A 16016-nucleotide genomic window follows, 5' to 3' on the forward strand; every position below is an offset into this window, starting at 1 on the left:
CTACATTTCTTTCTCTAACACAAGAGATCCAAGCTCATTTTTACAGCAAGATCTGTTAGGAAATAGATGAATTAAAAACACTCCTAGAACTTCCCAGAGTCAGCATTCTTGGGAATTAAATTCCTTGAACCTTTAGATTCTGAGCACATTTGTGCCATCATTTTTTCTGGTCCTGTAATAAGAGGCTTTTCCATAGACTCTGATCTAGAATGTGCTTCACTTATCCTTAAGAAAAGCTGCTACATAACTATTTGAATTTCAACCATTTAACAAGAACCAAGTGGCATGTTTTGGAAGTGTCCCTGTGGTTTTGCTGCTAGCCTGCGGTACTACTGAGAGGTGGTGGAATCTCTGGGAGGTGCACCCTTGTAATCAGGTCTCAGGGAAACCCTTGGGAAAGCACAGTGGAATCCTGGCTAGTTCTTCTCTTTTGCTTCCTGGCTGCTCCAAGGTAAGCAGCTCCTGCTACCGTGTCCCTTCTATGATGCACCATCTTGCCACAGGTTCAAGGCAACACGGCCAAGCAATCATGGGTTGAAAGCTCTGAATCTATCAACTGAAATAAACCTTTCCTCCATATAAGTTGATTATCTGAGGTATTTTCGTTATAGCAATAGAAAGCTGACTATCTTATCTGCTTTTTATTGCCACAGAATTGCACAGGCTTTCACGTCTAAACAAGATACATGATATTAATCAGAAAGCATATTAGGCAAGTTAAGAATGTGGCTTAGTGGCATAGTACTCGCTTGGCAAGCATGAGGCCCTGAGTTCAATTCCCTGGACTGCCAAAAAAGTAGACTAACCAAACCACCTCATGCAAAATGCTCTAGCACTTCCTTGATTTGGGACCATTCACCTGTAAGCTCTGGTCTGGGTTACTTTAATTCTGCTCACCAATGAAAGGGCACTGAAGGGCAGGACCCTATTTCTCTGTGTCGACAGTCCAGGCACTCTCCTGGCGTTTAGCGTGGAGCAGGTGTTCAGTAACTATTTGCTGAATGCATAAGCAATCAATGTTCTTGTTACTTGCTCCTCTCCTGTCATCAGGACTGCCATACTAACAGAGAAAAGGCGGACTCAGCATTCAGTATTTTTCAAAAACTAGCACTTGCTTAACCTTTCAAAACACCATCTTCTAGATCAGAAATAGAAAACATTAATAAAGACTAGAAGGTAGTCCTAGGCTTATGTAATCGGGTTTTTTTTTTTTTTAAAGTAATATAGCATCACGATAAAAATTTAAAGAGCCAAAGAGGCACATTAGAAATACTGTCTTCTAAAAACAATAGAAATACCTTATTGTTAGTGGGGGGAGTTATAAGTTTCTTTGGAAAGCTTTAGTACATCACTCAGAGCAAACCAGGAAAAAAATGAATTTTATGTCCCTATTTTTTCTGCATTATGACTTTATTGTGATCTAACAATGCTTTATAATCCATAGGGAGAAATTACCCTTGAATAGAAAGTGATAAAAAATGGTAAACTACAGGGCCTACACTCTATGGCTGATCAATAATAGCTACTACATGGTAAACTTCCTCTTCCCTTTGGAAGAAAAGAGACTTTTCTATGCTCCTAGAGCCAAGATTTGGCACAACTGTAAGAAGCATCATTTACTGTCTTTTGTTGGTTTATTTTGCTTTACTTTGGGAAGGAATATCATTTGTAGGTTTTGGTCCTGTATTTCGGGCTCAGATCTAGGCTCTCACAAACCTTAGACAAGCACTCTACCACTGAGCGCATCTCCAGCCTCCACTCACTGCGCGACTGTGAGTGAATCCAGTGCAGCTTTTATGCACATCACGGGGCAGATGGGGCCCCCTAGACCTGTGCTACCCAATTGTTTGCTGGAAAACTTCAAATCCGTGGAGACTGGCAATTTCTACCAGTCTGTTATTGATTAAGGATGACAGGAAGTTCCTCAGATGACTAAGTAAAAAAAAGCAACACTGAAAACAGTGGTCCCAATCTTCACACTGACAGCTCTTGGTCCTCGTTCAGAAGCACAGTGAAGTGAAAACAGCCCACCTCCCTGTCTATGCACAGCCTCGTTGGGATGCTTGACTGAGACACTTATTTCATGAAAGACAGGAAGGCTTTTTCCTTCTTGCTATCACTAATTTTACACCTTTGCAACAGTTTGTGATTAAAACCACTCATAAGTTTGGAATCAAAGAATGTTAAAACTGGAAAGGAAGTTATCAATTACCCACCTAAATCCACTTAAAGATGTGGACGAAAAGATGCCAGAAGATTGATGTCATCTAATTCACATGATGTCACTTAATACACAGAGTTTATACTGTAAGGTGAAGCATGTTATGTCTGGCAGTAATGAATACTTTTGTTTAAAAGTAATGCTAATGACAGTTTGTACCAATAAAAGGTTATTAATAGCTTAAATGATTTTAACTTTTTGTGGCCACCATACTTTCCTAAACATTTTTATCTATCGTTTAGAAATTGAGTTAGGCATAACATAAATTCTCCATATACTCTTGACGCATTACTTGGCTTAGCTTTACCAAAGTGCTTTTGTCATAGATTAAAAGCAAAAACTACAACATGTCCAAAGGGGAAAAAAAATCCTTTGTTGTATTCTTTCCATATATTTTTGAGGGACATATTTCTCAGGGTTTTTATCTTAATCATAATGTGATTATCCATAATATCCCTAAGATTATGTTGTAATATCACCACAACATCTCTGCTTGTCATCAATATCATCAGCTTAATACTAAGGCTGGTGGGGACACTTCCCTTCTTTGTATCCCTATAATGTTTAGTCTATTGGAGGCACTCACCAAATGCTGTATGAATGAAAAAAATGAGGGAGCTAACAACAAATCAATAAGAAAAGAGAAAGATTTATTTGTGCTGGCCTTGCTTTACTAAATCTGATGCCAATAAGTACTAGGCCTGCCCTAAGAGAAAACTGAGGCACAAATGTTTAGGACTCGACATTGAAGTTTTGATGGGATGTAGAAACATAATGTAAGGGAGAATTCTGGACACAACAAATATTAAGTGTTTGCATGGGAAAAAGAACGATGTCTTACTTGCCTATAAGGAAGCTGTTTTTCCTTAAAACTCTGAAGGAGAAAGAGAACATTTAAGGATTGAAATTAAAAAGCACAAGGAGCATTGTTGGTGGCAGTGGCGGGAACGCACAGGAAGAGCCTGCGGCGTGTGTGGGGACAGGGAGGAGGAACCTGGGGGTTTTCTACATCAGCTGGGGGCGGCTGACTCAGAAAAAGTATCTTCAGAGTAAACTCTTATTACACATCAGGCAATGAAGACAGTGTTGTATTCATTCATTTATGTGGTCCTCAAAATAACTCATTTGTAAGGTACATCTGTCCTCTACAGATGAAGACAAGCTGGCCCAGAGACATCCCTGGGATAGAGGGCAGTCTGAGGGGCCCGGGAGGGGAGCTGAGAGCAATTACAGCAGTCTGACGACCTAGCTCTTAGTCATTTGGCTTAAGCTGACCACCTCTCAAAGATGTGGCCTCAGACTGTCAAATCATCAGGGTGGCCAACAGAAGTAGGGAGGGCGAGCAAAGTGCAGACCGCTGTATGATGCAGGCAAACTGACAACATCGTGAAGTACAGGGTGGCCGAGCGGAGTGCGATGGCAAGGCTAACCCAGGTCAAGCATCTCGGTGTGACGCATGGACGTATGGGCAGAATGGTGAGATCTCAAAGTGCGATCATAGGCAAGAATGATGTCCAGAGGCATCCTGGATTCTGAGGGTTACCTGTTCCTTCACTTGGCCAAACCAGGGAGCACTTAGTGCTGAGCACAGCAGACCGACCTGGGAGGACACTGACCTCCTTACTCTGTTGTGAGCAAAAGCCTGAGCTTTCATGAAGCACCCAAGTTTCTTCGCAGCAGATTCAGTTTTATAAGTTACAGTAGTGGAACATGATAATTATTTTATTAGTGTTTTAGTTAGTGGAGATTTTTTTCTTAGAGCATTTTTATTAACCTTCATGGCCCTTAATGCTTAATATAGTACCTAGAACACAACAGCTGGTGAAAGAACATGGGGAGAAGAGAAGAGGAATAGAGACTACGTACTTCACAAATAGGTAAAAGTTGCACATAGTGAATGGTTAACAAAGGTTTGCATGTAAACAATCATGAACACAGAAGCAATGTGCTCCTGCACACATTTATTTCTAAATATGAATGAGTATGAAGCATGTTGCAGGTAGTATGCAGAGACACTCTTTAATTTTAAAAAGTCAGAGATAAACTCATAGACAAGGCAGAGAAGGTCTTAGTCTGAATTGGCAAAGATCAGTGACATCTCTTGACTTGTTCCAACAATAACGGAGTGAATACTGCTTTTTTGGACTTAACAGTAAAGTTCCTCTTAAAATGACAGGAATCTTATATAAGCATGATTAGGGGCCAAAATTTTATCATAGCAGAACTCAGATGAAGGACGTAAGTGACATGACTAGGCATAATGCAATCTGTATTTTTAGACTTCTGAATGTTCAGAAATAAACACTTGGGTACGATCCTATGTTTAAGCAGCAGTGTGTAGCTGCAGAGGGATTAGAAGGACTGAAATATAAACGCTTCGTGACACAATCACCAATGATCTTAGCGTTAAACTGACAAGGCTGGCCATTTACGTACACGAATGTAGCTGCCAAGGCCATCTTTGAGTGAACTTGGCTTTCTAAAGGGAGATACCAAAGACAGAAGTCGAGTGCAGGAAGGCAGGCCAGCCCTGGTGGGTGGGGGCTTAAAGATGGCAGCAATTAAAGCACAAAAGCAGAGTTATACACTCTGAGCAGTAACTCCGCCACGCAGACAGCATGATGGTGACATGCAGCTGAGAACACAGAACCATTCAACTCATTCTTCACGTTCTTCATTAAAAAAACCTTATAAAGAGTGATGAACAATTAAGTTTAAGAGGAATGTTAAGCCCAAGATAACTGATAAATTAGAAAGCGAACATCTTATAGCTGAGGTCCAAACCTCTGAGTTCAGGGTATTACCCAGAGGCCCACAAAGAATCTGCTTATTATGGGATCACTATCTATGTTTGGGAGACAGCAGAGAGACTAGAAAGAGATTTCAGAAAACAGGTAAATGTCAAGTTGAACTACAGAAGATGAAGCTTGACAATAACAACTAAGAATTCTTCAAAACTGAAATTTTTCACAAAGATGAGTGACATGTGATTTTTGACAATTAGAAAGCAGGCACTGACCACCAAGAGCCAGCACAGGTTCAGAAGAAAAAGTACTTCTCCACCAGCTTCAGCTTATTTAGAAAATCAGGTTTCCAACAAAGGAAGACTGCAGATGTAATGGATTTTGATAACATGCGGCCCTGCGTGTGAAGGCTTTCTTGAGGAGAGGGGGATGATGTGCTGTCGGCTGACTAGAATCCCTTGGGGAGTGAAGATGTGTGCAGTATTGTATCATGGGCTCTGTTCTTGATCTGATGCAGTTTATTTTAATTCAGTGATTTCTTATTTACTGTATGATGGAAGGTAGAAAGTAAGATCACATTATCAAAATTAAAAAATATTCTGACTAGTTGGAAAATGGTTTAAAGTTATTAGTGTGACTTCTTGTTAATTTGACCCTAAATTTATGATTAAAAATGAAAATATTCAAGCCAGAACAGAAAAACCCACCTATATAGCAATGGATATAAACAGTACCTAGTGGTCCTGGGTGCTTATAAACTCAGTATTAGCCTAGAGTGTGCAATTCAGAGTTTATGCCAACTCAGGCCACACTGCACTGCGCTGTTCAGGCCAAATTATGGCGTATTTTGTTTCTGAACCACATTTTATGTGAGGACAAGGACACTCTGTGTCAGGAAATGGAAAAGAACAAGGAAATTCCAGCAACCCTGTCACCTGAGTGATGGCGAAGGAAACTGAGGAAGCTCTTTCTGGCAGAGGTATTGGGGAAATTCAGCAGAGTGTCAAACCTGCATAGCAAATTTTCCCCCTTGAGAGAAATGTAGTATTATACTCATCTAGTTTTACAGGTCACGGCTGGGAGACCACGTACAGCTTGGAATGTCCATGGAAGACGAAGTGGTCAACAATGGTAAGCTTGTTTTAGGGGTTACGACTGCCGTCCGTGGAAAGGGACTTCTCTGTCCCCTGATAACCCTAGCAAGAGTGATGCTGAGAGAGCACCCCAAAAGCCACTGGACAGCAAGGACTAGGTGGACACAATACAGCAAAGATGAAAATCAGAATGAAGGACCAGCTCTTTTCCCCCAGATGAATGTACAGTTGTTTGTGTTAAGTATAACAATTTTTCCCTTCTTTAACACTGGCAATTGAATGTGTGAACAGAGTGAAAAAAAATACTCAGTCATATAAAACACTTTGACAGCATCATATTAGATCTCAGAAAAATAGTCTTCCATCTACTCACTGGTTTTGCACTGACAAGTTCGACAACCACTGTGATCAAGTTTGAAACCATAAATGCAGTCCTTCTCCGTCAGGGTGCAGTTTGATAACTCCCCACATGCAGGTGGATCAATTGTAATGTAGGTTGGTTCTAATAATGAAAAGAGGGGAAAAAAAAAAATCAATGCAACACAGGATTACTTTTTAGATGCTATTTCATCTCTGAAATTCCACACTACGGCAGGTTACAAAAATCTAATGAGTAATAGTCAACAAATTCTAAACTTTAATATGCTTGTCACTATCCCGGAAACAAGTATTTTTATTCAGATTTCTGAAAATGTGAGGGCTCCACATTTTTGTTTTTGTTCGGGGGGTTGAGTACAGGGCCTTGTGTACAGGTGACACACACTGCACCACTGAGCTAAACTCAGTCACTCTGCTGCTGCTTTCCGTGTGAACAATCGATGTACACTGTGTTTGCCTCAGACAATCCCTCTGATGGTCATCATACAGAATACAGATAAGACAAGTTCAAGTAAACTCCATTTAGATTGTTAAATGTGCTTCGGTTTTTTTCCTGATGTTTTGGCAATTATTTTTTGTAAGTATCAAGACACAGCTGCCAAATGTAAATGACTTCACTCTGCATTCTGCCATACTTCTGAAATCCATCAACATTTTTTTCAAATTAATAAATTAGAGATGTTTTCGAGAAGAGCTGAAAACACCTGCATTTCTTTTATCTTTTATGTGACACTTCCTCACTTATGAGAGATGATATGATGGGCAGCAGTGACTAATAGCTTGCCCTTGGGGCGCAAGGGTTTGTGGGAGTGGTAAAGGGAGTTCAAGAATCCAGGAGAGAGAACAAGCAAGCACGCTGGGAAGACAGGCATAGAAGAAACCAAAACTGGAGGGGATGCTTAAACTTTCCTGCACACTGAGGATGAACAACTGCTCTGGGGAACAAGAGCCACTACACACACCCACGAAAAAGCAACAGTGTTCATACAATGTCTTCCACTCTGTTCATAAATGCTTTAAACTTCTGCATACTCCAGTAGGTGGCTGCTACTGTGATCCCAGCGATAAGCAAGCACTGACACATCTATAGTCACTGCAATAGCAAGTGGTGGGCCTAAGATTCAAACTCAGGCAGCCTGGCTCTAAATAGGCACTTAGGTTTTGGGCAGCCTGCATAATGGTACCTGTTCTGTGGTGCACAGACATAGGACAGTTTTTACAGTGCCTGGTTGTAAGTGTTTGTTTCAAAGGAAACAGAGATAGTGAGGTATTTATGTATCATCTTCCTGACCAAAAGATACTATGAACTTCTTCAAAGGAAGCTGTTTCTCACAATATCTTTGTGAAGAAGCCAAGTACAGAATGTTTGTACCTATGTTTTCACACATGGAAAATATGAGATGCAGAGAGGATAACTGGCTTATCTCAGTTTACATAGCAGTCTAGTAGTAGGCTGGGAATAGAACAGAACAGAGTTCCTGACCTCCTGTCCAATACTCTACCCACTAGTCCACACTGTCTTCTCAGATTTCGCCTCCTGTTACCATGGAAGACAGACCAAAATTAGCGACCAAACTTTAGCTGCCACTGCTAAGATCAAGAATTCTACATTTTTATCCACCTACTAAAAGGGGATCATGATTCGACATTTCACAGGTAGGAGACAATGACGACTTATTAAAGAGATGCTCTGAGAGCATTCTCCCAGTAAAAATACGTAGGGTGTGGGCAAGCCTTCTCTACTTCTACTGCAACATAGCTTTAAAGAACCATATTCCTGAAATTTTAATATGAACTTTCCACTACTATAACAATTCTAATTTTTCAATGACTAAAGTATTCTTTCCGACAGATAACTGTAAACGTAAGTTTAAGACATAATAAAAGCTTGCCTCTTTTATTTTCTTAAAATTTACCATAAACATTTTCAAACTACTCATTTTTATTACCATGTTTGTTAGCCACCAAAAATAATATTTATGCTCCAGTCCTCAGTCACAAGACTGCCACTGTTTTCCCAAAATTATTCTTTTCTTTGAGACAGGGTCTTGCTACGTAGCTCAGGCTGGCCTTGAACTCACTATGTAGCCCACGCTGGTCTTGAACTTGAGGTGATCTTCCTGTGCTGGGATTACAGGTGTATACCACACCCGCTATTTCAAAATTATTCTAACCACAGGTGTTAAGGTAGGAAAACTTGTATCGACTCTTAAGTAAACCAACCACAGGTTGTCCCAGTGAAGAGGAATTCTATGTTCTAGAAAGTTATTAGACCACGGATTAAGGGAGGCTGCTTTAGTGGACAGTTTAGCGGTTAAAAACAAGTCTAAAGCTTATTTACACAGACCAGAACTCTGTGCTCTTTATTGGTGTTTAATATGTAAGGTTTATAGGAAACTTCTGCCTTCAGAAAAGCTAGTATGCAGAAATTTATACTGAGAAAGATTAATCTGACACCAAAAATGCATAATAAGTGTGGGGTGGTACGGGATTTTACTTTCACTAAGCTGTGGGAATTTGTTAAGAAAACCCATTGTCCAACTTCACAAAGGTGATCTTCCACCTCTAAATGATATTTTTCCTCAACAGTGATGTATGTGCTATCTTGAGGACATATTATGATTAATGAATAGGATCAGGATTATGATCTTTGGCTAAAAAAATGCAAGAAAAATGCGACCATAACACTGATCTGAACAGATCCATATTTGATCCAAATGGTGTGCACAGATGTGCATCTAACACCCATATCTCCAGGGTGGGAAATGATTCTCTGTAGTGTTCCAAGTAACAGTTTTTGTTCAGTCAACCCAATGAGCTGGACAGACGCTGATCCTGAGATGTGCACACTTAACTGTTTGAGTCTTACTACTGGGTGGAGGTCTTCTGGGCTTCAGACAATGTGGCTATATGTAAGAGGTGTGAAATTATTTTGTGTTCCTAAAAATAAATATTTCCCCATTCTCTTATGATGTACATTAATGGAGGAAACTCGTACCTGTACCCACTGCAAATTCTGACATCTTCAATATGTGATATTAAAACACAAAGATACTGAACAAATCATTTATTTATGAAAACTGTCAATTTACTCTGGAACTATTCAATTCCTCCTTGATGCATCAGGCTGAAACCAACAATACTCATTATGACTCAGTAACTACAGAAAAAAGTGTAATTTTCTGAAAGGCACCTTAGCACTTGATCTTTCATTTTATTCACTTAATAAATAAATATCCTTTTTCTATTACAATATAAACTAGAGCAAATTTTAAAAGCTCATGAGAGTAGGGACACATGGGTCCCTACTGCTGTGATTCTGTCCCTAGAACAACCTATTCAAAATGGATGCAACTGTAGGTACTTCAGTGTCACCTAATATTTTATCTGAAATCACATGCTACATTCTGTTGCCTTTCATCATTTTCCCAACATTTTAGTGTTCAGTTTCCCATAATGTGAGTCTGTATCTATAATAGTTCAATTTCTGAGAGATCAATGTTACAACAGAAAAATGCAGGAATAAAATCTACAAAAAGATCGGTCTCATTCACCAGATCTGAGAATTTGATTTTAGCCCCATATACTAATATGCAATCTCAGAACTAGTCATATGACTCGTATCAAGGGCAGTTCTTTGAGAAATAAGTGCTCTGAGAAAACTGAAATTTGTTTTGAGTGAATCACATGACATCATCCCCAAATAAAAGTGAATCACATTCGACATCATCCCCAAATAAAAGTATTTTACATCAACATTGCATTTACTGTCCTGAAACAATAATGAACAAAAACAGCTGGATTTTTTAAACATAGAGTTTAATCCAAGGGAATTCTCAGTGGGAAAAGAGGTAATTTTAGAGAATCTAAAACCAGTATCATAGTATGATTGTGCATTGAGGACAGGGCAATATATAAAACTTATATTCTGCTTGTCTCAAAATTATAGATTTATCAGCAATGACTGTTCATTCACACTTTTCTCCAGTCTATGGAACAGTGCTTATGGAAAATATCTAATGTCCACAGACCAGAAGATTCTCAATTACATGCTACACTTCTGTGCTCCTGTATTACATGGGTGCATGACATTAGAATCATGTACCAGACTGCATGACTTCCCAGAAGGATGATGGCAATTCTCTGTCCTTGGCAAGTTTGGGTGAACAGAGTTTGGGTGAACAGAGGTCCTGCTAAAACTTCAAAAGGTGTCACTTACATAAGGTCTGCTGCTTGGAGCAAAGAAAATCAGCCCTCTATAAACTGTTTGGGTAGGGAGACATATTAGCAAACCTTTTTCAAAGGAAAAAAGTAGTTTAGGATGTCCTTGTTTAGGAGAATGAGGAAATGTTTGCACAAGGTGGGGCCTGGCCAAGGGAAAATGCAATCAGGTAGTGCTCACAGGATCAGCCTGAAATTCCATCTCATCTTGTATTGAATCAGCTGAGGAATTGAAGAAATACCTTAATGTCCTCCAAAGGAAGAAGGCTTGAAACAGCAGGAACTCATTGTCTTTGGCTACAACTATTTCTAAAGGGAACCCTGGAACCGCTTCTTTGTGGAGAAGAATTCTAGAAATAGTTTCTGAGCCTAGAAGCAATAAAGAACAGAAATGGGTGTTTGTTATATCTACATCCAGTCTGCTGTTTCCTACTCTGCATCTGAATGGGAATCACTATGGTCTTCAACCTGTTGTTTCCTTGAATGAATTTTAGTCTTCAAACAACATACACCGTCAAGAAGAGCTATTTTTACAACTGTTGGGATTGTTTTAGGAATATGGATGTTTAGCCACCAATTTTCATCCCACATCATAGAGCACAAAAGTCTGAAAAGATAGAAACCTCTTGTAATACACGATAACATAAACTTAATGTACTGGTCTTTTATATATATTTAAAATTTAGGTTTCATTTTCCTATATCACTGGGAGCCCAACAAACTTCTTAGCAATAAAAATATTTTTAAGAAAATTTCGTATTTTTCAAGAATTAGAGAACTTCAGACATTAAATTTCTAAAAAACAATATCGGTATTTTAGACTGATGTTTAAATATTTCCTAAAGCAATTTTCTCTCCTCAATTGGGAAATTAAGGTACTGTGATCATAATGAATTTGATCAAGAATACAAAATGAAAATTATGCTTCTAACTTCCAGGCCACAGCAATCAATCATAAAATAATATATATCTGATTACGCAGGTGTTCCAAATGTGTCAAGCAAATCTAAGGTCTCTACTTTCTTGCTTTTTTCTATTCTATGGAGAATTCTCCCAAAAGTAGCAAGGGAAGTAAGAAGGTAGAATTAAAATTCAATCTTTTAAGATGCTAATTTAACGTTTCATAACAGTCTTATTATCACATTGTATAGCTCAATGACTTTGGAAGAACAGAACAAAAAAGAATATATTTTGACTCAGATATATTAAAATATGAAATAATTATCTTAATTTGCCTCTAAAACAATTGATAAAGTCACTGGTATTTATGTTTCATGTGTATGCAGTTAAAATAAAAGTATTAACAGATGTTTTTAACTTAGTGTCAAATCTCTGACTCTACTGGTTTTCAATGAATCCATTCAAGGTCTTTCTCATACCTTGATTATTAGGAGTTGGTTCTCTCCCATAAACAATGCTAACTACTGTCACTGAGGAAGGAGTGATCCACAACCGGTTAGCTGCTCCTGAGCATGGCCACGTGACTCTGGAGAGCACAACTGTGGGAGACACAGGGGCAGCCCCCCTGGGGCAGTGGCAGCGCTGCCACTGTTGAGGGCACTTGCTGGCTCCAGATTTCCTGCAGAAGTGCTGCCTCCAGGGCTGTGCTCTAGGTGAGCAGAGGGGCTGGTCCATCTGGCATGGACAACCTTGACTCCTGCATAGCCCTATGACACATCTCCACAAAGAAAGTTGCCCTGTAAGAACCTCACTAGAGGCAAATGCCTAGAAAAAATACTCTTTAATGACCAATATAGTCTTAGGTACCTTTTAAAAGTGAGATAAAGTTCAAGTGGGAACAGTAAAACAAATGAAGTTACTCCGTATCTGTCTCTCATTTATTACTTCTCTTGGGCTTCAATAATGTTCTGCATGTTTTGCACAGCTCTTCATTATAAATTCCCAAGCCTACTCATTTGACTGGGAGAGACGAAAATGAACTATTATGTTCTCTTTTCAGACTTAATTTGGGCACTCTGTTTCCTAAGTTGTGTTTTTCTTTTGGCTGGACTTGGAGAAGCCATGTGAATATCCAATGAGTGGGAAAATTCCAAAGCTTTATTCACTTTATAAGGCAGTTCAATGGCTAAATATATCAGGCTTCCTACGCCCCCGCCAGTAAATGGTAGTCTATTCAAGGCCATAAAGCTGGAGATAAGGCTGGCCAAGTCAGAAAGAAGGAGATAGCTTATCTGTTGCACTGTATCTTCATATGTCATTCTGTTACCACGGTTGCTTTACCAATGTGACCCGTAACTAGACAGAACACCATTCAAATAAATCACCAAGTTGTCCACATAATTGGGCCTGGGAAGGGAAGCATAGAGAAGGTCCAGTTTTCAAAATGATGCCACAGAGAAAATTCTTATTAATGAAAAAAGTTGAGGATATGAAAATTCCCTAATCTGGAAGTGGGAATTTCCACGGGGTATAAATGTATACTTAGAAGTCTCTTTAAGTCATGGAAAAAAAAAATCTGTAGTTGGAATTTTCAAATTCTTTCAACCACTACACATTCAGTTATCCCTTTTTCTTTGTATATGTTTCTCATAACAACACCTACAGTCTTGTAATTTCTGCATTACTTATCTTCATTTTATTTTAAAATGAATGGTGTGAAAATGTTCCCAAGATTTGTACTATTTTGTGGTCAGACAGAAATAATCATGTATTTATTTTAGACCTATTTATTAACTTTGCATGCTTTTCTTAAGAATCTTGGCTGTCAGATGTATTTTTCTTCCTTTACCAGTCTCGTATTTAATAAGAAAAGACAGTAGTATGATTATAAGAATATTAAATGACCACAAAAGATAAATTTTAAAAATTCTTATATAAAGTGAGATTATCTATTTTTTTCCAGGAATTCGGCTTGAGACAACTCATAAAATGATGACTGGATTCCAAGAATAATTCAGCCATTTTGTATCTGTCTTATATTCTTTTTTACTTGAGTATTTGATTTCCTTCCTTTTGAAGGATTGGACAGTTAAGTCCCTTCGGGCTCTCATCACTGCAGTGGTCCCTTGCATACAGCAGGGTTTGCCACCAGTGAGCTCCACAGAGGGAGAAACCAGATCTCTTGTGAACCCTGTGTTTGCTACAGTGAAAATGCAAGAAAATCCCCTAAACCCAAGTAATTCAAAATGAAAAATTCAGCAATAACAAAGGTTCCTGCAGTGAGCTAAACTATGATCTCTAGCCTAACAATACATGGAAGTATAGAGCACTGTAGAAGGCTCTACCAAAATTCTTTAATGTCTGGCACCCCAAATTTGAATTATTTGGAGAATTCGCTTTGGGGACTATCCCTTTCTTTGATGCTCCCAAATGGAAAAAAAAGTTGTTAAAATAGCCCTGAAAATGGGCACTCATTCAACTTAGGAACTCATCTTATATTAAATGAAGTATAGGCTCTTCTACCAGCTGCTCAGCAAATTCACCGCGGAATTAAGCAAGGATTGGCAGGCATGAGAAGAAAAGAGGGGTGTCCACACCAGAATGGGTAAGGGTTGGTGACAGTATTCCAGACCCTTACACAATGGCGGGGCCGAGCAGCCCTTTGATTTTACTCAGTAGGTCAGGACTCGAGTGGAAATGGTCAGGGCCTGTGGCCTGGAGTCTGGCTGTATGTGAACAATGCCAAGCAGAAGACGAGCCAGAGAGTTGAGAGTGATGAGGAGAGCAGGCTTGGGCTCTCGGGCTGAGCACACTGTTCTAGGTGGCGGAAAGAGGCAGCCACAGACACATGGAAGCAGAAAACAGCTTTCCCACAGGTCAAATAGCAAGGTCGAAATTCTAGGCAGAGGTTCAAGAAAAGCACTGGGGATCAAACGCTAGGCCACAGAGGTCAAAACAACAGTAACTGGGTCTCAACAATGAAAATGGAGCCAGGAGCAAGAATGGTTTTTGAATCTGAGCCACGGTGATCAAAGACTTCCATGTACCCCCATCTTGTTTCTTCATCCCGTCTCTTCTGAATAAAAACACTGTCAAGGCCATAGATTTGGAGTCATAGCAATTAGCTTGAGTCCTGACTCCTCAAAACCTGGCATGTGATGATCAACGTTTTGGGGCTTTCATAAAATGGAAATCAAGATTACTACCTCATAACATTCTTGTAAGGCTCAAAGAAGGTTGTAAAGCAAAGACCAAGCCTAAAGGTTACATTGTTGCTATAGTGATTATTGTAATAAAAATACTGCCTGCTCAGAACTAGAACCTGTCTCAGATAATGGCTAATTAATGAATTATATTAAGTCCTTTCACAGATCTCAAATGTGCAGCTTTGAAATGGTATGACATTCAGTTCAGCATTCTGAACCCTGTCCATTGTAACTGAAGCATCATTTTCTATCTCCACTGAAAACATGAAAGGCATCTGGGATGTGGGTTGGTCTGCGATGTTGTTTCATATGGTCTGGTAAGCTTTGGAGCTTATTAGTGACCAGCCACTGGTGCCTTTCACCTTTGCTGAGTGGCAGTCTGAGATCATTGTTTCACGTTTTGACTATGTCTATGGTGTCTCCAAGAGAACAGGAATCTCTTAGTCATCAGCTCACCCAATGTGAGTTGGAACAATGACTGTGTGCCTGGTTGACCTGTTCTTTCTCTCATGAGGGAGGCCTTGCTAGATCTTTAGGGACAAGGGCAAACTTACAGTATCATTTATATTATTTTAGTATCTCTGCCAGCAGTTCTGCCACTCTCAAGTTAAAAGAAGATACAGGGAACCCTTAACAACCATCTTTTATCAGCAAATCTTAGTTCTAGTAGGCCAGTGCTTTCAAATGAACGTCCACAATAACAGAAAAATTCAATTTAAACTTTCATAGTAATAATATTGGGGGCCCTTCGCTCAAAGAATATTGTTCCCATTCTCTGTCCCACAACTTGGGCAATTTAATCAGACTTTCACTTTCAATTACATTCATCTCTGTGGGATCTTTTTAAAACTTGGCTCCCAAGAAGGATGACAAAGTTACAGTTTTGAAAAGCTCAGACATTGTTGATCCCTCTCAATATCCAAGCCTGAGGGCACCCCAAACTGAGAGCTTATCTCCTGAACATATTTTAGCTTTACTAGCAAATAGACTCCCTGAACTGCTTTACAAGTTAGCCATTAGGAAGAGCAATAGTTGTTCAACTGCACTGAAAAAGAACTCGGTCTCCAGCCTTCCCCCCGATGGCCCCACTAACGGTGGCTACACTGCCCAGGCCCAGGCCCGGAGTGAGCACCAAACACAAGAACTACCATGTAAACATACCTCATCTGATTCTATAGCAGAGCAAAGGCAGACTCCAGTCATGAGCACTCTTAAAAAGCACAGGTACATTTTAAGCACGAAAGAATATGCT

General features: G+C 39.5%; 1 protein-coding gene across 5 annotated transcripts in view; it reads right to left on the reverse strand.

Annotated features, from left to right (window-relative positions):
* The window catches only part of Crim1 (cysteine rich transmembrane BMP regulator 1), a 180639-nt gene that overhangs the window by 39839 nt on the left and 124784 nt on the right, over positions 1 to 16016 (reverse strand). For 4 of the 5 annotated variants that reach the window (XM_063229824.1, XM_063229842.1, XM_063229831.1 and 1 more), the window contains one exon: positions 6433 to 6561. The exons of the other annotated variant lie outside the window; for it this stretch is intronic. In XM_063229824.1, coding sequence (XP_063085894.1) covers positions 6433 to 6561 — 129 coding nt within the window. The remainder of the gene's footprint in view (positions 1 to 6432; positions 6562 to 16016) is intronic. 5 annotated transcript variants of the gene reach the window in all.

The sequence above is a fragment of the Cavia porcellus genome, unplaced genomic scaffold, assembly GCF_034190915.1.
Source record: "Cavia porcellus strain 051 isolate PalLab524CR breed Dunkin Hartley unplaced genomic scaffold, mCavPor4.1 scaffold_1, whole genome shotgun sequence".
NCBI lineage: Eukaryota > Metazoa > Chordata > Mammalia > Rodentia > Caviidae > Cavia > Cavia porcellus.